At 35.7% G+C, this 24585-nt stretch overlaps 1 protein-coding gene across 2 annotated transcripts in view; it reads right to left on the bottom strand.

Moving 5' to 3' along the window:
• Positions 1 to 24585, bottom strand: part of ADAM10 (ADAM metallopeptidase domain 10) — a 166650-nt gene that overhangs the window by 26702 nt on the left and 115363 nt on the right. Inside the window, exons 6-10 of one of the 2 annotated variants that reach the window (XM_055278361.2) lie at positions 23520 to 23669; positions 21388 to 21480; positions 18235 to 18418; positions 10659 to 10822; positions 5165 to 5348 (exon numbers count right to left, since the gene is read on the bottom strand). In XM_055278361.2, the coding sequence (XP_055134336.1) occupies positions 5165 to 5348; positions 10659 to 10822; positions 18235 to 18418; positions 21388 to 21480; positions 23520 to 23669 (775 nt within the window). The remainder of the gene's footprint in view (positions 1 to 5164; positions 5349 to 10658; positions 10823 to 18234; positions 18419 to 21387; positions 21481 to 23519; positions 23670 to 24585) is intronic. The other variant, XM_063639017.1, reaches the window with a different exon arrangement.

Below are 24585 nucleotides of genomic sequence, written 5' to 3'. Positions count from 1 at the left end.
CCACATTCTATTTAGCTTATTGTAATGCAATCAGTAGGTAATTTTTTTTTATGTACATTAGTTTTGCTGCTGAACTAAACCAAGCTCCTTAAGGGAACAAACATGTATTATTTATATCTTCTGTATTCTCACAGACCTTAACGGTATTGAGCCAGATCTTGGTTGATTAAGATTAGACAGTCTCATCTAAGCATAGTGAATAATTTTAGAAAATTTCTTCAGCAGTCTTCTAAAGTTCTTTGATTTTTGTCAATGGAATTTAAAATTGGAACAGAAATGCTCCTCTTTGTAAGATCATAAAATCAAACAGCCTCAGCAACTGCAGAGAATGATAAAAATCAAATGCCTTAAATGTTCTAGGAAATAAAACTAACTTCCAGGGAGTCTGTAACTTGCTAGAGACCATATATCCCAGTATAGGCAAAACACAGACTATACCTAGGGTTTTCTAGGTCTACAATCTGGTGCTCTTTTCTTTCTACTACACCAAATCGACGTGGAAAACAGTCATTGTACAGGCTTTCAGTTGAGAAATGAATAAGTAGAAGGCAACACATACATCTCAAAACAGGAACCCATACATCTCAACACAGGAACCCCACAGGAAGCCCATCTAAATCAAAAATGTTCTAGAAAGACTGGCTTTATATTCAGATAATTATTTCTTTATGGTAAATTGTCTTCCTTTATTTATATCTGCAATATAAAACAGAAGCTTGGCACGAACATATGCACTCGCACCAGCCCAGAAGAAAGGATCTGGGACAAAGCCACTTGGCAACAGGACTGGGAACCCAGACCCTCAGCGCACAGAGGAGCCTAGCTGAACCCCGATTTCAGGGGCCCCAGGGATATTGCTGTGGAGGCCCCTGCTCTCCAGAGGCAGACTGGCCTAGGTGAAAGCAGAAAGTTCATTCTTAACCACATAGACTATTTTTAAAAATCTTGGAGGTCACTGAAGCTTCACCCCTGTTTCACTTTAAACCATCTCTTTTGTTCTCAAAAACTAGAAGCATGCACTATTTATAATAGCAAACACATGGAATCAACCCAAATGCCCATCAATGATAGACTGGATAAAGAAAATGTGATACATATACACCATGAAATACCACGCAGCCATAAAAATGAATGAGATCATGTCCTTTGCAGGGACATGGATGAAGCTGGAAGCTATCATCCCCAGAAAACTAACACAGGAACAGAAAACTAAACACCACATGTTCTCACTTATAAGTGGGAGTTGAATAACGAGAACACAAGGACACAAGGAGGAGAACAACACACACCAGGGCCAGTCCAGGGGTAAGGGGTGAGGGGAGGGCGCACATTAGGACAAACAGCTAATGCATGTGGGGCTTAAAACCTAGATGACGTGTTGATAGGTGCAGTAAACCACCATGGCACATGTATACCTATGTAACAAACCTACACATTCTGCACTTGTAACCTGGAACTTAAAGTGAAATTAGAAAAAAAAAAAAAAAAAAAAGGTCAGGCAAGGTGGCTCACTCCTGTAATGCCAGCACTTTGGGAGGCCGAGGCAGGCAGATCACAAGGTCAAGAGATCGAGACCATCCTGGCCGACATGGTAAAACCCCGTCTCTACTAAAAATACAAAAAAATCAGCTAGGCGTGGTGGCACGTTCCTGCAGTCCCAGCTACTCGGGAGGCTGAGGCAGCAGAATGGCTTGAACCTGGGGGCAGAGGTTGCAGAGAGCCGAGATTGCGCCACTGCACTCCAGCCTGATGACAGAGTGAGACTCTGTCTCAAAAAAAAAAGCAAAAACGAAAACAAAAAAAACTAGAAGCATGCATCTGCACATATATACTAGGTGAATAATAATGATTTTTACAAGTCTAGTAATAATTTTATAATTCACATGACACATAATTTATAAGAAAACAAATAATGAAGTCAGAAAATGATACATTATTTACTACATATTAATTTTTATTTCATATAAAATTAGTACTTCAAGTTAGTTATTTGCTAACAGTTTAAACAACAGTGAGGTACTGTTTGTTTGTTTGTCTGAGATAGAGTCTTGCTCTGTTGCCCAGGTTAAAATGCAGTGGCACGATCTTGGCTCACTACAACCTCCAAATCATGGGTTCAAGGAATTCTTGTGCCTCAGCCTCCCAAGTAGCTGGGACTACAGGCACACACCACCACGCCTCACTGATTTTTTTATTTTTTGTAGAGACAGGGTTTCGCTATGTTGGCCAGGCTGGTTTCGAACTCCTGGCCTCAAGCAATCTCCCTGTCTCGGCCTCCCAAAGTGCTGGGATTACAGGCATGAGCCACCCTGTCCGGCCTAAAAATACTGTTTAAATGCAAAAATTATAATAGGTACACATTTTGTTATAATTTAAGAAAAAATTTTCTTTCCTGTTAATAACCTACAAAGCAATATGTACATTTTTAAAAGTCAACTTATATCAGAAGGTTTACTGTGAAAACCCAGTTTACAAATGAAGAATCTTAATGTACCTGTACATTAAGAAGCATTAGAAAAACAACCACTGATAATAACAATAACAAAAATGATAACATCAATGTAATTTCAATCTGCCCTTTTAAAAGAAAAAGAAGGCTTTAAAAGATAAGGCCAATCAACACAATAAAAAACTGATTAACTGGACCTCATCAAAATTTTAAACTTTTGCTCCAAGAAAGAACTGTGAAAAGGGTGAAAAGACAAGCTACAGACTGGGAGAAAATATTTGCAAACCAGTATCTGACAAAGGACGTATCTAGACTATATAAAGAACTCTCAATACTCCAAAGAAAAGAAAAAAGGCCCACTAAAAATGACCAAAAAACATGGACAGGCATTTCATCAAAGATGATTTATAAATGGTCAATAAGTACATGAAAAGATGTTCAGCATCATTAGCCACCAGAGAAATGCAAATTAAAACCATAAGATATCACAACACGCCCATCAGAACAGCTAAAATAAAAAACTGTGAAAACTCCAAATGGTTGTGAAGATGCAGAGAAACTGGATCATTTGTGCAGTGTTGATGAGAACATAAAATAGTACAGCCACCCTGGAAAAGAGTTTGGCAGTTTTGTACAAAGCAAAACAAGCAATTGCTATATGGTCCATCAATTGGATTTGGGAACATTTATCTCAAAGTAAAAACTTGTTTATACAAAAAACCTGTACATGAATGTTTACAGCTGCTTTATTCATAATAGCCAAACACTGGAAACAGCCCAGATGTCTTTCAAATGGATGGTTAAACAAATTGCAGTACATATATACCATGGAATACTACTCAGAAATAAAAAAGAACAAACTATTGATAAAGGCAACAATTTAGATGAATCCCCAGGGAATTATGTTGAGTAAAAAAAGGCAATTCCAAAAGGTTGTATACTGTCTGATTTTATTTATATAACTTTTTGAAGTGACGAAATTTTGCATATGGAGAACAGGGTAGCAGCGGGGAGGAAGGAACAACAGAAGGGAGGTAAGCATGGTTATAAAACAATGAGGGATCCTTGTAATGACAGAAGTGTTCTGATTCTTGACTGTGATAGTGGATACATAAATCTACGCATGTAATAAAATTGTATAGAACTAAATACACACAAAGAGAAATGAGAACAAAAAAACTAGGGAAATTGGAATAAGATCTATGGATTTTCTCAATATCAACATACTGGTCATGATATTGTACTACAGTCTTACAAGGCATTACCATTGGAGGGAACTGAGTGAAGGGTACAGAGAATCTATTACTTCTTATGAACTGTATGTGAATCTATAATTATCTCAATAAAATTTCAATTAAAAACAAAATCCCATGCTTATCTGGAAATCTTCCCCAATTCTTTCTCCTTTGCTGTCACATGTTTAACCCCTCTTTAAGTGCTCTTAATGTACAAAGATGAATAGGCCTCAGTGTTTCCCCTAAAGAAACCTATGGTCTTGTGAAATAGGACAAGGACACACACACAAAAAAAACCCTAATACAAAGTAAATATTTAGAGTATGTTCAATGCCACACGAAAGACATAACAGATGAACGGAAGAACAAAATCTGGTCTATACATATAATGGAATATTATTCAGCCATAAAAAGGAATGGAACTCTGATACATACTAAAACACAGACAAACCTTGAAAATATTATGCTAAGTGAAATACGCCAGGCATAAAAGAACAAATATTGTATGTCCCCACTTACATGAGATACCCAAAACAGGCCAATTCATAAAGACAGAAAGTGGATTAGAGGTTACCAGGGGCTGAGGGGAAGACAGAGCTTTACTGCTTAATGGTTATAGAATTTCTGTTGGGATGATGAAAAAGTGTGCAAATGAAGAGTGAATGTATTGATTATATTCACATTCAACATTGTACATATAATTAATGTCACAGAACTGTACATTTAAAATCAGTTTAAAATGGCAAATTTTATGTTATATATATTTTGCTAAAATAAGAAATAATTTCATAGTAACTTTATTTACATTAGCCCAAATCCAAGGTATTCATGATAGGAGAATAGACGTACAAACTAGGACATATTCATACAATGTAATACTACTCAGCAATAAAAAGGAGTAAAATACTAAAGATGAATCTCGAAGCTGTATGCTGAGTTAAATAGCCTTCCACAAAAGGGTACAAACTGTATACTTCCACTTATATGAAGACAAAGACAATGTATAGTGAAATAAATCAGATAGCGGTTGCCTCTGAGGGTGTGTTGGGACAAAGCCTGATTGGGAAGGGTGATAAAAGAAAGTTCTGGGGTGACAGAAACATCCTGTATCTTGCTAGGTAGTTTACAGAGGTAAATGCATCTGTCAAAACTTATCAAATGATGCACTTAAAATTTGTGTATTTCACTTATGCAGAAAACAGAAAAAGAACTATAAGCAATATTGAACTCTAGTTAATGATTTGTAAACTAAAATGTTTAGGTGTGAAGTATACTGATGGCTGCAACTTACTTCAAATTGCAATAAAACATGAATTGAGAGATGGCAAGATTAAGAAATAACGAGATAAAGGAAATACAGCAAAGTGTTAGCAACAGTAAAATGCAGGTGGTGGGTATGTCAATAATCACTATAGAATTCTTTCAAGTTGTCTGAATGTTTGAAAATGTTCATAACAAAATGTTAGGAAAATATACATACCAACAAAACAGTTGTTTCTCTTCTTCTCAAGAACTTGGCTTATATTTCTAATACTACAGAGTGAGAATTTATTGTTGTTAAGTTTGTCCCCAGATGTTGCTCTTGCATACATGATGTAATTGCCATTTTCTTTTTGCCCCAAATTCTTAGATTCTCCTGGTGTGCACTCTGTTCCAGAATCATGCTGTCAAAAAGAATATAAAGTTACATAAACAGGAAGTAAAATAAGGTTTTCAGGTCAACTGATTAAACGTAATGTTCTCATTAGGAAAACAATGGAAGCTTGTGGACTCTCCTTTAAAAAGGATCTTACAATTGTTTTACACCTTGAGTAGGAAAAGAATTTGCTCTTTTAGGGGTCACTGTCTTAGAAAAGACGGAAAATCAGTGGAGATCTAGCCATAACAATGTATAGCTTTGTAAGCAGGGACTAGAATTGAGGACAGACTGTCATAAAAGTCTATTAAAAATAAGCTCACCTACTTTTAAAACTAGTAACAGTAAAATAAACTACTTTAAAACTACTAAATAGTCTCTAACATATATGTTAAATTACATGGTATGACTAGTTCAGAGAAGACAGAGGTGGGGAAAGACAAAAAAATCAAGAGACTGGCAGGGGGCTAAATACACACAGAACAGGAATCTAAGACAGCTAACTTAATAGCCAATACATAAAGAAAGGTAAGTAAAAATGCTGACTAAGAACAGAAACACAATGATATTATTTTTAAATGAAAAATGGTAAAAGCCTAGAGATAAAACCAAAATAACTGCTTTACCGAATAAAGAGGAAACAGAGTTCTGTGTACATGTAACATATAAATGCACATAAGTGGTGTTCGGTTTCGATACATTTTATTGAAGAATCAGATACATACAGCATAGCTCCCTGAATTTTCTCAAAGTAATGCTTATGAGATCAAGCAACAGAACACTACTACCAGATCCCAGCAGCCCCTGCCATCCTGGGGGATATGCACTAAAACAACCCTCACAATGCCTCTCAAACAATTCAGAACACATCAGAAGGGGCAAAAAACACTGGACACTAGAGTAATCGTGCTATTTAATTAAAATCTTGTTTTAAATACCCAACAACCCCACTCTCAAGAAAGAAAAAGACTGCCCAAGGGCGTTTTGTTTTTTCCTAGAGCCCAACTAAGTTACTTTCATTTTCTATTCCCTCTTCTGAGGCAACTGTTAAATTAAAAAATGTGTCCTCTACTATCACCTTTATTCTTCCTGATACCTCTTGCCTTCCTCCTGAATCTAGATTCAGCATTTAACAACTCTATACTATTCACCAATATTATCTTGCTTTATGTTTTCAACCTATAAAATTCAATTCAGTTTCTGAAAAAGGTGTAGCACTAGAATTCTCAGCATTAGAGTTTTAGAAATGAAAGAAAAAAATCCCAATTCTGTGTAACTCTTGATGTCATCACAGAATATTTTGCCACTTTTCAATTCAGTAAATATTAATGAATGTCCAGTGCTATAAAACAAGGCACTAAAATATAAAAATATAAAGATGAGAAAAGTATTATCCCTAGCCTTCAAGGCACTTACATTCTATTTTTAAATGATAGCAAATCTTGACATATCTGATTAGTCTGACTTGCTGCTGCATAAATCCATTACAGATATCGCTAGTCAATTATTATTTTACTAGGCCAGAGTATATTACAATAGATCATCATTAACAGGAATAGAAGGGGGAACACGTTGTAAGCAAGCATGCCAGCTATTTGCCATCCTCAGATAACGAATAAACCAAGCACATGAATAAGCAAAACACAAAATAGAACATAAAGGCCATCTTGACTGGACCCGCACAAGTCCTAAGAGTTCAAATCAAGAGAAGGGTTTCACAAAGAAACTACAATCTTTGTGACAAGAAAACAGAAAAATTTTTCTAACTATAAGAAAGAAAATTAAGAAAACAAAATATCCATAAATAAAAATTCAATCATAATCTACCATGCACTATAACTATTAAAATTTTGATCTATTTCCTATCTGACATATCTAGCTATATCATATTTTAATATAAAATTTGGACTACACCATGTGTACAGTTATAACTTTTTTTTTTTTGAGACAGAGTCTCACTCTGTCCCCCAGGCTGGAGTGCAGTGGCGTGACCCTGGCTCACTGCAACCTTGGACTCAAGTCATCCTCCCCCACCTTAGCTTCTCGAGTAGCTGGGACTACAGGTGCAGGCCACCACACCCAGCTAATTGTTTTTGTGTGTATTTTTGGTAGAGACGGGGTTTCGCCATGTTGCCCAGGCTGGTCTCGAACTCCTGGGCTCAAGTAATCTGCCCGCCTCGGCCTCCCAAAGTGCTGGGATTACAGATGTGAGTCACCACAGCCACCCTCCATGTGTACAGTTATACACACCTTTCTTTCAGCTTAACAGCATAAAATGAGCACTGCAAAACTTGATATTTAAATGACTGCAGAGCATTCCGTGGTATTTTCATACTGTAGGGCCATTTAGGCTGCTTAAAACTTTTTGGTATTATAAATAAAACTATGATGGTTATATTTTCTTAATTAAGGGCCATACTCATTTACATCATCTAACAACATGGATCAAGAGTTCAACAGGCAGATATGGGAAGGAACTGACTTTCTAGCGGAGGAAAGTTTTAAAGGTCTGTGAATTACTTAATTTGACAGACGAGGGGAGATAATGCTAGAAATATACTTAAACCCCAAATTATCAAACACCCTAAACGTGAAGATAAGGAAATTGTACCAGCAATATTAGAAAGTAGTAGAAGTAAGTTAGTAAGCAGAAGTGGCATTATTAGAACTGTATTTACACAAAGGTGAATCTGCTGAGAGTAGGTACATATTAGAATTTTCACCCTGAGAGACAGGAACTTTGTCTCATTTATGATTACAACTTCCTATAACAAAGTTTATAAAGTAGTTTATAATAGGTGCCCAATAACTATTTCAGATAGGATAAATAAATATAAGAAATAATGTGAACCACAGAAAAAGTAACATTGACATTACTACAAATGTATAAGAGAGAAAGAGATTTCAGATAAAGATGTTAAGGAAGACAGGTTCAGGTGTTTATGATTCTGGCTGATCTTACTATTAAATTACTCAACAAATATTTATTAAGCATTGTATAATTTGGATGTCTGTCTCCCCAAATTTGATCCCAATGTTGTTAGTGGGGCCTAACAAGAGAGGTCTGGGTCATGGGGGCAGATCCCTCATGATTAATGCTCTTCCTGAAGAGTTGGAGGTGGGTGGGTGAGTGCATTCTCACTCTCTTAGTTCCTGCAAGAGCTGGCTGTTAAGAGCCTAGTACCTCCTCTCTCCCCGACCCCACGCTCCCACCGCCTCCACTCTCGCCATGTGATCTCTGCACATGCCAGCACCTGTTGCCCTCCATCATAAGTGGAAGCAGCCTGAGGCCCTTACCAGAAGCTGAGTAGATGCCAGCACCATGCTTTTTGTACAGCCTTGTACAGAATCATGAGCCAAATAAACCTCTTTTCTTTATAAATTACCCACCCTCAGATATTCCCTTATAACAACACAAAACAGATGAAGACAACCATCTACTATGGATACAGATGGCAGAATTAACAACATTTGCAAAAGAATGGGGTATAACTGAGCGTGGTAGGCAAAGAGTGTGAACCAATATCTCCATTAAACAATAATATAACATTAATTTAATAAAAATATCTCACTGGCAGCTAGGTAGGAAAGAGATTAGACAAGAAGTGAAAAGAGAATGGTCTAGATTCCCTACTGCAAGTGTGATTCACAGATGAGTACCAGCAGCAGCAGGAGCAGCATTATCTGTGAGTATGTTAGACATACAGAAACTCAGGCCCCATCAAAGACCTACTAAAAAAGAATCTGTGTTTTAAGATTCTCAGGTGATGTATATGCACATTAAAATGAGTGACCTGGGACTATAGGCCAGACAAGTAGCTGGAGGGGTACTAAAATTCCCCTGGTAAGGCCTGGAACCAAGATGACTTAGGGAAAAGAGAGGACACCTATCTGCTCTTGAAAATGCAAATCAACTATGAACAATAATTCTCTGTTCATCTCTAAAATTCCAAGTACTCTTTTAAGAACAGATCACAAAAGCAGTCAAGAGTTACAGAGTAAGCGCATTTTAAATACCTTATCCAAGAACATTAATAATTATCAATTTCTGATTGGGACGTAGAAGAAGAAAGACTTGCAACTTAGTGAGATGGCACCTATTTTACAAACATGGGAAAAATTAGAGAAGTGCATTTGGGGATTTTAAGCTACAAGTAGACAACTTATTTTTAAAATCATAAAAATTTGCACTTTTGCAAGTGATAAGGTGAAAGTAAAATGAATTTACATACTGTTTTCAAGTGTACATTTCCAAAATGTTATCTTTAATAAGCTCTACCAAAATCACAAAGAATATCATTCAGTATTTCACATTTCTGTGTTGTACTGATCTTTAAGGTCACTTAAAAGATCAATATAATGGACTGGGTATTAGATAATATCAAAGATTGCTGTTAATTTTGTTAGGTGTAATAACCACATTGTGGTTATATTAGAAAATGTCTATTTTTTCAGGAATGTGTACTGAAATATGTAAGGATAGATAGAGTTCCTTTAAATACCTTAGCAAAGAAAAAGAAAGAAATACAGATAGAATATATGGCAAAATCTTCACAATTATTGGCTCTGAATTAGGGGTTGATAAAGTAGCCAGCAGCTTGTTTTTATATGGCTTAACTAAGAATGGCTTTTCCATATTTAACAAATTGTAAAAGCAACAAAGACTGTACAACAGAAACCAAACACTGCCCCTGAAGCCTAAAATGTTTACTAGTAGGCCCTTTACAGAAAATGTTTGCTGATCCCTGTTCTGAATCATGGGCATATAAGGCTTTGTTGCACTATTTGTTCTACTTTTGTGTATGTTAGAATTTTTTCATAATAAAAGAATTTAAAATATCAATCTCATTCCACAGTAGAGAAAATACTTTAAAACATCAATCTCATTCCACAGTAGAGAAAAGATTTTAAAATATCAATCTCATTCCCTAAAAATGCTTTAACGGAAACAAAACAAAAAAACAATTTCTCACAATTTGCTGAACATTCAAAATGTACTTTTAAACAATGAATAATGATTCTCATTCAAAAGATACTTGAGTACATTATGTACTAGGCATTGTTCTAGGGCCAGGAGATATAGATATTATTTTGTCTGAATAAGCCAGATGAAATTCCTTGCCTTCACAGAATTCTGGCATTGTTATGCTTTTCTTATTTTAATCACAAACATTCTATCTTCCTCCCTTTCAGTATGGTCAAATACATTACTGTGCTCTGACATAAAAACTAAACACTCGTAAGTACATTTGTTTTCACTGTAAATTTTAAATAAATCACTCAACATAAAAATTAGACTAATAAGTATTTTTTAAGCTAATAATTAGACAATACTTACTGGGGATCCAAAGTTATGTCCAACTTCGTGAGCAAAAGTAATGTGAGAGACTTTGGGAGGTACATGAGACCCATAGTTCTGAACAGTAATAATTCCAGTGTTTAAGGACTTCTTCTTACCATCTGAATAGAGTTTACTTTTTTCACATATTCCTCCAGAGCTTCCTAATCCAGAACAAAAAAAATGGCTAAATTAGCATCTGTTTCCCCTTACCCCCTAAAAAGGTAATATACGCTATATTAAATGAAAACATTTCATATTTTAATCTAAAATAGAACTGGTACTCAAACGTATCACATATGCAAAAGTTTCTTTGGTCCAAGACTAAGAAGTCACTTCAAATAAAAGTTTGAATGACATTCATAAAGAAACTCCCAGGACTGAGTACACAGCCATTACAAAATGTTCTTCATAATCAAAATGTCCCCCAAATGTTGTTCCCATTAATTTAGGTAAACAAATATTTACATTTCCTTTCAATTTGAATATATCAATATTTACACTAAGTCAAAGTGTACATCCTTTCATCTTTTAAAAATAAATCTTATGATTTAAGTTAAATGAAAGTTGAACAAAATATCCTCAAGAAGATTCTGAGAAAGTCACTTCTACAAAAAGCAGTGAGGCACATGAGTACATGATTCCCCGTCCTGAGATATAACATACAATGTATTTGTTAAAAAAGAATATAATTATGTCAAGAAGGTTAAAAAAAAGGGGGGGGGGTAGAGAAAAGCAGGAAAAAGAGAAGATGGGTGGGTAGGAAGGAAGAGATAGAAAGCAAATGAGGCAAAAGGTTAATAACTGATTAATCCATCAAGAATTCACCATTGCTGAGCGCAGTGGCTCACGCCTGTAATCCCAGCACTTTGAGAGGCTGAGGCAGGTGGATCACTTGAGGTCAGGAGTTTGAGACCAGCCTGGCCAACATGGTGAAACCCCATCTCTACTAAAAATACAAAAATTAGCCAGGTGTGGTGGTGCACACCTGTAATCCCAGCTACTCAGACAGGAGAATTGCCTGAACCCGGGAGGTGGAAGTTGCCGTGAGCTGAGATTCTGCCACTGCACTCCAGCCTGGGCGACACAGTGAGACTCCGTCTTAAAAAAAAAAAAAAAAAGAAGAAGAATTTCACCGTACTATTCTTGCAACCTTTCCGCAGGTTTGAAATTTTCAAAAAAATTTAAAAACTGAATTATGATTGTTCCAATATGTCTTTAGGACACTATCAAATTTTAAAAGAAAAACCATATTTCCACTTAAATATTTTTATCATTTTGTACTTCATCTGTTCATTAACAGGGACTTTAGAATTTAATAGCAAATGACAGTGCTTTCACAGCTAAAATCAATTATGAGAAATCAGAAAAATAATAATAGGAAAATCAGAAACCACCTCGTCAATTCATGCCTTTATACAGACATTACACTGGTAAGATCATATTTTCTTTTAATTAACTTTATTATAAGATTTTCAGTGAGAAGTTATTTAGTTTATATTTTTACTTAAAAGTTTTCCCTATTTGATTTTTAAAAGAAATACAATCAAATGGATAAGGGTATTACGATAACTGCTCTAATTAGCTTTCTATATACAAGTTACAACAAAGTTACTAAACCATTAAAAAAAAAGTCTAATATCGCTTCTCCTCCCCTTCCCATTCTCCCCGCTTCAAAAACAAGTCTAATATTTAGAATCCCTAGTAAAGCATGTACAGAAGGCAATTCAAAACAGGTCTGCAAGAACAGCATTATACTACAACTGTTGCCTTGCTCCCATTAAATATAAGAAATATATGGCAACAAAACACAAATTTGAATTACTGTTACTATATAATTCAGAAGGCTGAAATGAAAAATGTGTATCAAAGAAACACGAGGTCAGGAGACCGAGACCATCCTGGCTAACACAGTGAAACCCCGTCTCTACTAAAAATACAAAAAATTAGCTGGGCATGGTGGCAGGTGCCTGTAGTCCCAGCTACTCGGGAGGCTGAGGCAGGAGAATGGCATGAACGCAGGAGGTGGAGCTTGCAGTGAGCGGAGATCGCGCCACTGCACTCCAGCCTGGGTGACAGAGCAAGACACTGTCTCAAAAAAAAAAAAAAAGAAAATACAAGTAACATGCCCCACCATTTTCAATCCAGAACTCTGCCCACCTCAGGTGATGTATATGCACATTAAAATGAGTGACCTGGGACTACAGGCCGGACAAATAACTGGAGTCACACGCAAATTTAACCCAGCAAGGGGTTGAGAACCTTTATGATATTCAAAATTTACTACCTTTTCTACATTGACAACTGAGTAGAGAGAAAATACCAAATAATTTGTGAGTATTTGATATATTTTCTTAAGCTAGTTCTACTTTTGGAGCTCAGTCCTGAGGAGCACACCATTATTTCTGGAAACCAGAAAATATATAAATAAGTATTCTGTATATAATAATTATTGTACACACAGCATAGTTTTAAACAAATAGTAAATCAGCATCCTGCCTTAGTGAAGATTTGTCATGTGCAAATTGGTCCAATGCAGTACTGTCAAACTTGAATTAAGCATAGAAGCCTCCACACTTCAAATCTTTATCAGTTAAAAAAAAAAAAAAAGTAAATAGGTATATTTTAAAATCTCTGATAATATACATTTTTCTGCACTTTTAGAGTCTGGCTAATTTAAGAGAAGAGTATACATAAATTAGAACATACTATTCTGAAATATAGTAATTTATATATTGCTTAACTTCTTAAACAACAGCTTTTGGTCTTTATGATTATTGCTTATATATGAAAGTTTAAAATGGCCAGGCGCAGTGGCTCACGCCTGTAATCCCAACTCTTTGGGAGGCGGCGGCAGGCGGAATCACCTGAGATCAGGAGTTGGAGATCAGCATAGCCAACATGTTGAAACCCCATCTTTACTAAAATTACAAAAACTAGCCAGGCGAGGTGGTGCATACATGTAATCCCAGCTACTCGGGAGGCTGAGGCAGGGGAATCACTTGAACTCGGGAGGCGGGGGTTGCCATGAGCAGAGATCATGCCACTGCACTCCAGCCTGAGCAACAAAGCGAGACTCTGTCTCAAAAAAAAAAAAAAAAAAGGAAGTTTAATATTTGTTGCAGGCTAATAGCACATGTTGGAGTAACTTGAAATACAGGAAGAAATAAAATACTATTTGTAACTCTGAAAGTCATGGTTTAATTTTTTAAATATTGCAACTAGTTTTGATATGCCAGAAAACTCAGTAATGAGGTATCATATATACCCACAGCTAAACCATTAACTCAAACTCAATTGCTATATATTTTAAATTTAAGATTTTACTATACATATATTCATCATTGACAAATATAAGTTGTGAATAACAATGAGAAGGGTGAAATGTTTTAAATTCAGGTCAAAAGTAATTATTGATGAAGGATTCAATAAGCAACAAAGAAGTATAATGACAATTTTCTATCTACAGGATAGTTTGAGAGCCAAAGTTGGAGTATCTGTCCTAAACCAAAACAGACCCACTCCACCCCACCCCCCAAAAAAAAGTCTTAGAAAAAAATACAATAGTAATATGACACCTTGATATATTCCATAAATACAGTTTTGACGTGAGGAGGCCAAACATTAATAGTAGCATGCTGATCATACAATATTAATCTAAGCAGTAATTCTGGACCAGACCACAGTACTACTCCCAGAAGGGTTACTAGGAAATGTGAAAGCACAGGCATTTGGCTTTCAAGTCTGGAGAGCACTACTCACATGTAATGGGTAGGGATCAAAGATGTTAAATATCCAAGGGGTCCAGACAAGCATAAAATGCCAATAGCAAGTGTCCTATTGCAATATTTTAATGATGTAATTTTCCCAGCATTTGAAATTATACTTTTAAACTATGGGTTAAGAATTCAATAAGCTGTGGGTTATCCCGAGAACCCTGTATTAAGTTCCGTATGCTCTCAAATTTCAGTATGTAATATCAAACTAAAACATCTAATCTAAAAAAAAAAACAGAAGAGACTGTTTCTACCAAATGATATGCCTCAAACAATGTTCTTCACAAATAGAGGAGTACTGAAGGTTTCAGGACTAACTATAGAGATGAATTCCAAAGCCAGCCTCACTCAAAGACCAGGCCAAACTGAGACTATGTTCATTCAGTTAACTGATAAGACCTATAGGTAGAAACATGAAGACTCAAAGGAAGAGCAAAGACAGAATTACAATGAAAAAACAACCAGAAGCAAAATGATTTTCCTGAATTTACAGACAGAAAACAGACAAGAATCCTGTCTCCCAGCTCTCAGTCCATTGCTCTTCCCATTATGCTATGACAATTACCCAAAATTATATCAAAATATTATAGCTTGGTATGATTTTATAACTCTTCTCTCTCAAGAAAGAAGAAAACAGATTCCACCAATGTATAACCTCTACTAAGAAGCAGAAAACATTTCAGCTTCTTATTTGAAACATCTAAGAAAAGGCTAGGATGTTACTGTGTGTGTGTGTGTAGATTTTATTTATATCTATATAAAATACCTAGTAATATAATTACCAAATGAACTGAATCTGGAGTTAAAAGGTCCAGATTCCAGATCCTGTTCCACCTCTAGCTGTGTGGTATTAGGTTGGTCACAAAGTTTCTGAACACAAGTTTCCTCATCTGTAGAAGGGAGACAATAATACCTACACCTCATAAGGGTATTGAAATAATCAAGAATAAATATATAACATTCCTTGTTTTTAAAAAAAAATTAGTCAAATATGAAACTCAGTTCAGCTAGTAGTAAGGGCAAAGACAAGTGAAGAAGCTGGCAGTGTTATTTCAAGGCAGGTAACCTACACTAGAAAAAGTCGGACCAAAGGAACAAAGATCCCTTTTCTTTCCCACTCTGGCCTCTATTCTTCTGTGCCTGCCTAGCCCCTCCCCAGCAGTTCTTAGAAGATGGCTTCCAAGAGCCGAAGTTAGGGGTTTAACATAGAGTAATGGAAGCAGACATCTAATGTCTGAAATAAAGAGAGATAATAATATAAAAGGAAAAAAAGCAGAGGTGGGGAAATGGGGATAGAATGTTGACAACGGGAGTCTTAGTTTTCGACTTTGGTTGCCAATCACCATATTCTTGCTCATGAAGTACACAGGAAGTATCTTGTTTCACCTTTATGAAGACCCTAATAATGAAAATACAGAGGCGGGTGGATCACGAGGTCAGGAGATCGAGACCATCCTGGCTAACACGGTGAAACCCCATCTCCACTAAAAATATAAAAAATTAGCCGGGCATGGTGGCGGGTGCCTGTAGTCCCAGCTACTCGGGAGGCTGAGGCAGGAGAATGGCGTGAACCCGGGAGGTGGAGCTTGCAGTGAGCGGAGATCGCACCACTGCACTCCAGCCTGGGTGACAGAGCAAGACTCAGTCTCAAAAAAAAAAAAAAGAAAATACAAGTAACATGCCCCACCATTTTCAATCCAGAACTCTCCCCACCTCAGGAAAATGAGCAGCATCACAAATGGTGATCCAAATATCACAAACAATGAGACACAAACACTGAGTGTTCCAAAAACCCATAACTACAGTTTAATCATAAGGAAAACATCTGACAGATTCCAAATAGGGGAGCATTCTAAAATATACCTGACCAGTACTCCTCAAAACTGTGAGGGGATGGAGGATGGAGATTTGAGAATAACTAATCTGTTCAATTTTTTGTAAATCTAAAACTGTTTTAAAAAATAAAGCCTACTTTTTAAAAAAAATGAGTAGCTGAATCTAAAGACATGAGAATATCTGAAGATTTAGGAAGAATTTTACCAAATTCCTACAGAACCATTACAACCTTAAGTACAATAGTCTGTAACTGAAAATGCAAAATGGCAGAAAGTTTTCAGTTTAAGATCACATACTCACTTACCCAGGAGGCATTTTGTGAGCAAGCTTTAGAGACAAAAATATTAGTGTGGTGCTTCTCAAACTTCAGTGTGCATCAGAATCACTTTGAGAACTTGTTCAAACTAAGACTGTTGGGCTCCACATCTATAGTTTCTGATTCAAGAGACCGGGGTAGTGCCTATGAACTTATATTTCTAACAAGTTCCTAGGTGATGCTGATGGTGCTACTCCATGGATCACACTTTGAGAACCACTTGTTTGAGACTTCACAACTACTGTATTAATGGATAATATACAAATAAAATCATATGAGACCCTGAGTTTTTAATAGTACTTACTAATGAATAGGGAGAAGAAATCACACACTTTGTGATAAAATCATCCAACCATTGAAGGGGCAAAGAGATTTCAGAGTATAAAAGTTTTGAACATGAAAAATCATAGGAAAGAGTGAGCTGTACAATCTGCTGACCAATCCAAGTAACAAAAAAAAGCACAGATCTTAAAAGACAAATATCCAAAAGTACTGCACTATTAATATGCAGCCCATGACATAAACTTGTACTTTAAAATGATATCATGAAATTGACTACACTTTAAAACATAGAAGAAAAACAAAAGAAGCTATGGAAATTGTAAAAGTATTGACTTAAAATACTGACTTTTAAAAAAGGAGAAAGAAGTATAAAGGAAAATACAGTACTACTTAAGATCTTAAAATATACAAAACAAATCAAAATCAAAGAATAAACTAATAAGTATAGGAATACAAAAGCTTCTTTTACTCTGGATAAAGCAGAAGTTTTGTTTTTTTTTTTAAAGATAGAAATGAAGTATCAGAAGGAGAATTTGTTGTATATAGCTCAGAAGATAATATACTATTGATTAAACTCTACTTGACACAATTTATATTCAAAGAGCCTGGGGTCCTTTCCACTCATCTTTCAATTAATAAATTTGGATTTCTAAACTAGGCAACTGAACTGATACAGTAAATCACAGCTCCTCCACGACACTCCACCCCCACTGTAATGGGACGGGTATTGTCCCATCCCAAAATTATCAATGACAATAGCTTTCATGGCTAAGGCAGAGACTCGGCAGAGTATGAACCCAGGTGATGATGAGTTGTGGGTACCAGGGGCTTCCTGCCTACATCTCTTTCATGCAGTGCTTCCCTTTTATTAAAATAAAGGCTAGAAATAAAATAATAAAGGCAGGCTTTCTTTTCTTTCTACCTGCCACTCTTGATGAGGATTTCTCTGCTCTTTATCTCACTACAGAAGAGAGAGCAAGACACAGTTTTCCTCTTTTGATTCTAAGTACCCTATTTTGGGGGGGAAAAAAGTTAATAAATATATAACATTTATTAACTTTTGTGGAAAAATTAAATTTCCCTTTAAGTTTCAGAATTACACTTTTTCTCATAAAATTATTTATTTCATTTGGTCCATTCAAATGTCAGGAATCAGGATATTTCCCTGTATGCATTTCAAAATAAAAAGCTCCTTCATCTATTGTGCCTTTTACATTATGCTTATGAGTCTTGCCTAACTCAAGTAGCACAAATTAAGATATTGTACAGGCATCACTTTCTCCTACACATTGAAAATTCAACATTCTCTGAAAACTCCTCTTTGTTTCAAGTAGTAAGTTAAGACATATTTAACATGATAAACTACCTGAAGGTGCTCCAACCCAAGCAAGACCAAGGACGCCATCATCAAAATCTCGGTCTGTGAAGACATAGGCCAAACAGTAGTCATCATGATTCTGCTCAGAATTCAATTCCAGAAACTTCTCCACACCAATATTTGGGAAACGGAAAGGATTTGTAGGGTCCTTCTCATCAGCAGTTGTATTGATCTAAAATCCAAAACAATAATTTAGTAAGTAATTAATGTTTGCAGAGCTTTAGTGTAAATGTCTGCTCACCTTCTTCTGCATACACCTGGACAATATGCTCCCATGGAAATCAGGCCTGAATTAAGGCTTCTAAGGTTGTTCCCACTGCCCACATCCCTGAGCTGATCACAGAAGGCAAAACAATAACAACAAACAAAAAAGAAAGGCTAGGTAGGGAAATTAAAATTGAAGATGCTAAATTTCTGAGCAAGTATTCACCAGATTCCTGAACAATGAACACTTGGGAAGAAAAAACAAGTTTTGCTTTCAAAACCTCTAGTAAAGGAAGTATAGTTTCCCAAATTTAATTATCTGAACAAGTCTCCTTTAGTCCTAATCTCCTACATATGGTAACACTTACAAGGATATAAAACCCTGTATTTTAACTAATTACTAGAATATAAAATAGGTATCAAATCCAAGACTGTCAGTTCAGCAGACAAATCATTTTCCCGGTTTTCCTTGCCTAGAGAGTCACATAAGCCAAGCCAAACTAACTGCAAATTTATTTTTTTTTTCCTGAATGTGGGCAAGAATTTTGCTTTCTAATTTAAACTCACTTCTTTTACTATTTCAAGCTGAGTTCTTCCAGAATGTTTCTTTTGATACTTAGCTACTATACTCCTACCACAGGTTCCTCCTTCAGAATCTGAAATAATCCGTTCTAATACCAGACTTCTATTAAACAAAAGCTTTTATTTATTAGCCCCTGCATCCTTTCAGAGACCTGTGTGTCTCCTCTGAAGTCCTAGAACAATTTGGCTTTCCCCAGGTAAGCCAAGGAATTACAATATGAAAGTAAATGTTTTTACTGAAAGGCAAACCTCAGTCTATTTGAAAATGTTGGCAGTAAGAGGATGATATAATGGTTGATACAACAAGAATTACAGGTCTCTTTATGATCCGTACTCTCCAGTAAAACCAAGAGGCTCAGAAGCAGGGAGGCAAAAACACCATTGAGGGCAACTGCTTAAGAACAGATTTCAGAACGTCTGGTTTATCTATTAACAATTAACGAAAAACAATCAGTTACGGCCATTTAACACTAAAACAATTCAAAAGCAAGCACACTGTATGTCACAGATAGTCCATGCTTGAAGACATGCTGTAGATGGCTTTCTCCCACTAAATATAAAAATGAAATTTCCTAGTAATTCTCTAATACTGGCTATAAATAAAAATTGCATCTAAAGCCAGGCACGGTGGCTCACGCCTGTAATCCCAGCACTTTGGGAGGCTGAGGCGGGTGATCACCTGAGGTCAGGAGTTCAAGACCAGCCTGGCCAACATGGTGCATGAAACCTCTATCTACAAAAATACAAAAATTAGCTGGGCATGACGGTGGGTGCCTGTAATCCCCGCTACTCAGGAGGCTGAGGTGGGAGAATCACTTGAAACTGGAAGGCAGAGGCTGCAGTGAGCCAAGATTGCGCCACTGAACTCCAGCCTGGGCGACGGAATGAGACTCCTTCTCAAAAAAAAAAAAAAAAAAAAAAAAAAAAAAAAAAAAAAAAAAAAATTGCATTTAAAACTTAATTACCTATATTTAAATGGATTATTAATATTTGCTGACAGAATATAAATTTTAAATTAATAGGTTATGAATAATCTTCAATAGATAAAACTTTACTAAAGTTTTAATAAGAGGTAAGGTCTAAAAACAACCAACTACCACATTATTTACTTATATACATGCATTTCTTCATAATACAAATCATTTTCCTCAAAGGTGCGGCACTAAAATGTGTTCAGGTGTTCTCTACTTTTCATTACTTGCATTTTATTGCTCTGCCTACTAAACAGCAACACTTACACCTCTTATCACTGTTACTTGTTCATTTAAGGATTTATATTGCTCACAGAATACATGAAAGCAATTAATTATGAACAATTCTTATACTGTAAATAAATAAATCATATTTCACCTTAAGAAAACCCAATTTAAGATTTAATCATACTACTTCTAAATTTAAGGACTACCTACAGCTATGTGGCTGAATGTATATACTAAACTTTTCTAGTATAGACATTTTATCTAACCATATTTGAAGAAAAATAGGAAAGCATACATATTAAGGAACCCTGTGGCAAATACTTTTGTGAAAGGATGATTTAAGTTCAGTTGTTTATTTAGTATATAAATATTGTTTCTTAAAAAGCTATACATATATATTTAGAATATTCAGAAATTTTTCAAAAAAAATAGCCTAAATTTGTCAGTAATTTAATATTTATTTGTTTACCTGTAATTTACAACATTAAAACTAAATACTACGTGACCCTATCGCTCTGGATCAGGTTTTCTCAAAATGCCTAAAGTATTTTGGAATCTGTTGATGTTAATATATTTTCTCTAAAAAAAAAGTTTCATGGTCAAAAATTTAGAAAAATATGGGTTTCTTTCCTGAAAGACTTCTCAAAACTTGATATATGTTACTGTGAGTTGCAAATTTTCAAGATTACAGTACTAAGGGTTTTTCCAACTTCCAATTTTATTTAAACACTGTATTTATCCTTTTTCTCCCCTGGAACACCAAATGGAACACACAGTGAAAAATACTGCACAAAGCAAATTTTACGAAACTGAGGGATAATGTCGGCGGGGGAAAGAGTCAAGCACTAGAGCCATAGTTATTGAAGGGTCAGAGCTTTCTTAATAATATGTTAATCAGACAGACTGAAAACACACTTTACCTCTACTATAGACCGGATTAAGACCTTATACATTTAATTCTTAAATCATAAACCCAAGTATCTGTGTGTGTGTGGGTGTGTAAATGCCAGGAGTAAAAAACTGCATCAACAGGTACAATTAAACTAAACTACTTAATTCATAAAGATAAAATTAAAAGCAAGCTTTTGTGTGTGTGTGTAAACATGGTCTGGATTGTTTCACTTTTTAAGTCTTTTTAACTATTTAAGGTCCTTACTCTTATGCGTTTCACCATGAAACTGATGTTACGGATTCCGGAGAAGTCTGTGGTCTGGTAAATTGTATCAATCGCTTTAACATGACTGGATATCTATGATTTAAAAAAAAGAACATTTTAGAGGCAATGTTGAAATATGAAAAAGATTATAAATTTCCATTTCCAAAATCAGTAATTATTCACGTCCTGTCACAATCAAATTTTAAAATGTCAACATTATATACTGGACAGAAATATAAAAAAGATTAGTGAGCTGTGCTGAGAGGGGAGATTCTATTTTCTTTTCCAGACTCCTCTAGCCAACAAACATGCACACTTCATTGTTTTTTTTTTTTGGAGACAGAGTCTTGCTCTGTTGCCCACGCTGGAGTGCAGTGGTGCAATCTCGGCTTACTGCAACCTCTACCTCCCAGATTCAAGTGATTCTCCTGCCTCAGACTCCCAAATAGCTGGGATTACAGGCGCCTACCACCATGCCCAGTTAATTTTTGTATTTTTAGTAAAGACAGGTTTCACTATGTTGGCCAGGCTGGTCTTGAACTCCTGACCTCAAGTGATCCACCCACCTCAGCCTCCCAAAGTGCTGGCATTACAGGCATGAGCCACCACAACTGGCCCAAACATATACTCTTGTTTCAGTCACATAAAAATTTTGTTTCCTCAATCCAATCCTACAATGTCACACGTCCATTCCTTTTCACGTATTTCCTATGCCTAGAGTATGTTTCTCTATTTATCCTTCAGACTCAGCTCAAACATTTTTATAAGAACTTCCCTGACGGTTCAGGACACACAGTCATTCCCTGACTTTAATCCTTCTATTGCTGCACATACTGTAAGCTTTCTTGACCCCTTTCTATATTTTTGGCACTGTTTTAGGCGCTGGGGATATAGTGGTGAACAAAACACAGAAGGTCCCTATAAATTTACAGAGGCTTATTTTAGTAGGGGAAGAAAGGGAGGAGATAATACAAATATAATAAACATACATTCAGATTTTGCTAAATTCTACAAGGAGATAAACGATGATCAACCCAAAAGCATCCATTTACCTAGCTGAACCCCAACTAAACTTTCTAGCTTCTAAACCACTCTGTAGACAACCTTCCCAACTTCATTTACAAAAAGTACTCTTGCTACCATTTATGTGAAAACATGTATGTATATGCTCAAAGTTATTTTCAAAGAAACTGTAAAAACATAAACATAAAACAAGATGGGTCAAGTAAAAGCATTAACAATAATCTTTTAAAGGCAGCCCAGGCTGCCAAACACTGCTAATGAAATTCCTAACTGCTCATAGGGCTCATTATAAATTCATGCTATTTTGTCTTGAAATTTATTTGTTCCTTGGTAAATCCTACAAAATCTCATACCTTATTACTATTATGTTTTCCTCACTAGCTTCTCTTCCTCAGCCTATTCACCATATACAGATAGCTCCAATTTCTTCTCCTTTGGTTTCATTCTTTCCACATTCAATCTCTCAAGGCTACCCTTCCCTCAAGCTCTAGTTTCACATTTTCAAAATCCTAAGGGAAGAACTACCTAGCTTTTATACATGTTCAAAGTAAGTTCATCCTCACCCCAAAATGATTCATTTATACTAGTGGTACCTCCATCTTCTCCATTTCAAATCCTTTGAGTCAAAAGTTCATTCATCAAATTCTTACTGGGTACCTTCAACAAGAAGGACATTTTGAAGGGCACCCTCAAAATATTTATACTTTAATGAGGGTTGAGAAGACACAAGTGCAAATAATAATGTAACTTAGAAAGTGCTACATACAATAAAAATACAGAATAAAATTAAATACTTCCAGTTGGAAGGATTCCTCCAACTTTCCCTCCTTTAAGACCACAAATGAAAATTCAACTCTCTTTCCAAAGCTAAACTTCAGAGTCATCGTCTCCTTCAAGAAATCATTGTCTTACCCCTCTCTTTTGACACTGAAATATCCCAACTGGTCTTTCAGTTATCCATGTACTTATCTTATACATTTTATCATATCACAACTGAAAATACATACTTTTTCCCAAAAAGAGAATACACTAACTTAAATTTTTAAAGGAAAGAATAGGTATTATAAAACAATATGGGAACTACTAAAATAGCACATAATCATAAATACCTGGGCAATCACAGCTTCTCGAGTTCCATAATATTTAAAGAACAAATGATCAGTCTGAATATAAAGCTGACAAGTATTTTTTTCAGCTGAAGTTGTACGTTTTTTCCTCAGGAGTTCTGGACCATTAGCAGCATGTTCTTCTTGAGGTATCTATACATCAAAAAGTCATTTCTGATAATTAGCATGCTTCAATACTATCATTTTATCTAATTAAGAATACATACTATAAACAATTTCATATTCTGCTTTATATAACACCCCAGGTATTTCTGCTGCCATTAAAAGTTCATAAAATCACTTTGTCTCATAATCTTCTCCATATAGATGACTTACTATCTATTCAAGGAACTCCTTCACTTTTACACATTTTCAAAACATATATTTTAATATGTATTCATTTAAATCTAAATCAAGTTGTATAATAGCTTATAATACTTTGGTATCTTCTCTACCTCATATCTAATACCCATCTACCATCCAGTTCTGTCAAATTTATCTCCTAAATACCTAAGGTATCTACCCATTATCTCTGGCTCCACCACTCTAGCCCAAGCTACCATTACTTCTTACCTAGAGCACTGCAGTAAGATCAGTTTAATCAACCAATAGCCACTAATGGCCTTAGATCTCTTCTCCATACTGCAATCTTTTCAAAATGCAAAATTTGAATATGTCGTCCACCTCAATAATGTATTTCAATGACTTCCTATTGCTCTAAAAGATTAAGCCCAATATTCTTTATATGCTCCCCTAAATATCAACATTGCACAGCCTCTACTTAACTATCCACCTTTTCTCATTCCATATTACTTCACAAAGAGACCCTACAATGTTACGCAACTCTAGCTGTCTGTGGTATAGCTATATAAGCTTTCTTTCCAATCCTCCAAAACAGTCTATCTCCTGCCACAGTCTTTGCACATGCTGACACTACCTCTTCTGATCTTGTTAATGGCTTCCTTCTTTCTTTAGACTTCGAGAAGGTCAATTCATCCATTATACCACTCCATAGAACCATATACCAATGTCTCTTACATAGTGCAACCTTACATTTATTTGTGGGATT

The sequence above is a fragment of the Symphalangus syndactylus genome, chromosome 5 (genome assembly GCF_028878055.3).
Source record: "Symphalangus syndactylus isolate Jambi chromosome 5, NHGRI_mSymSyn1-v2.1_pri, whole genome shotgun sequence".
Taxonomy (NCBI): Eukaryota; Metazoa; Chordata; class Mammalia; order Primates; family Hylobatidae; genus Symphalangus; species Symphalangus syndactylus.
Note: the sequence above shows the minus strand (reverse complement) of the source record. Positions and strands in the feature narration are given on the sequence as shown.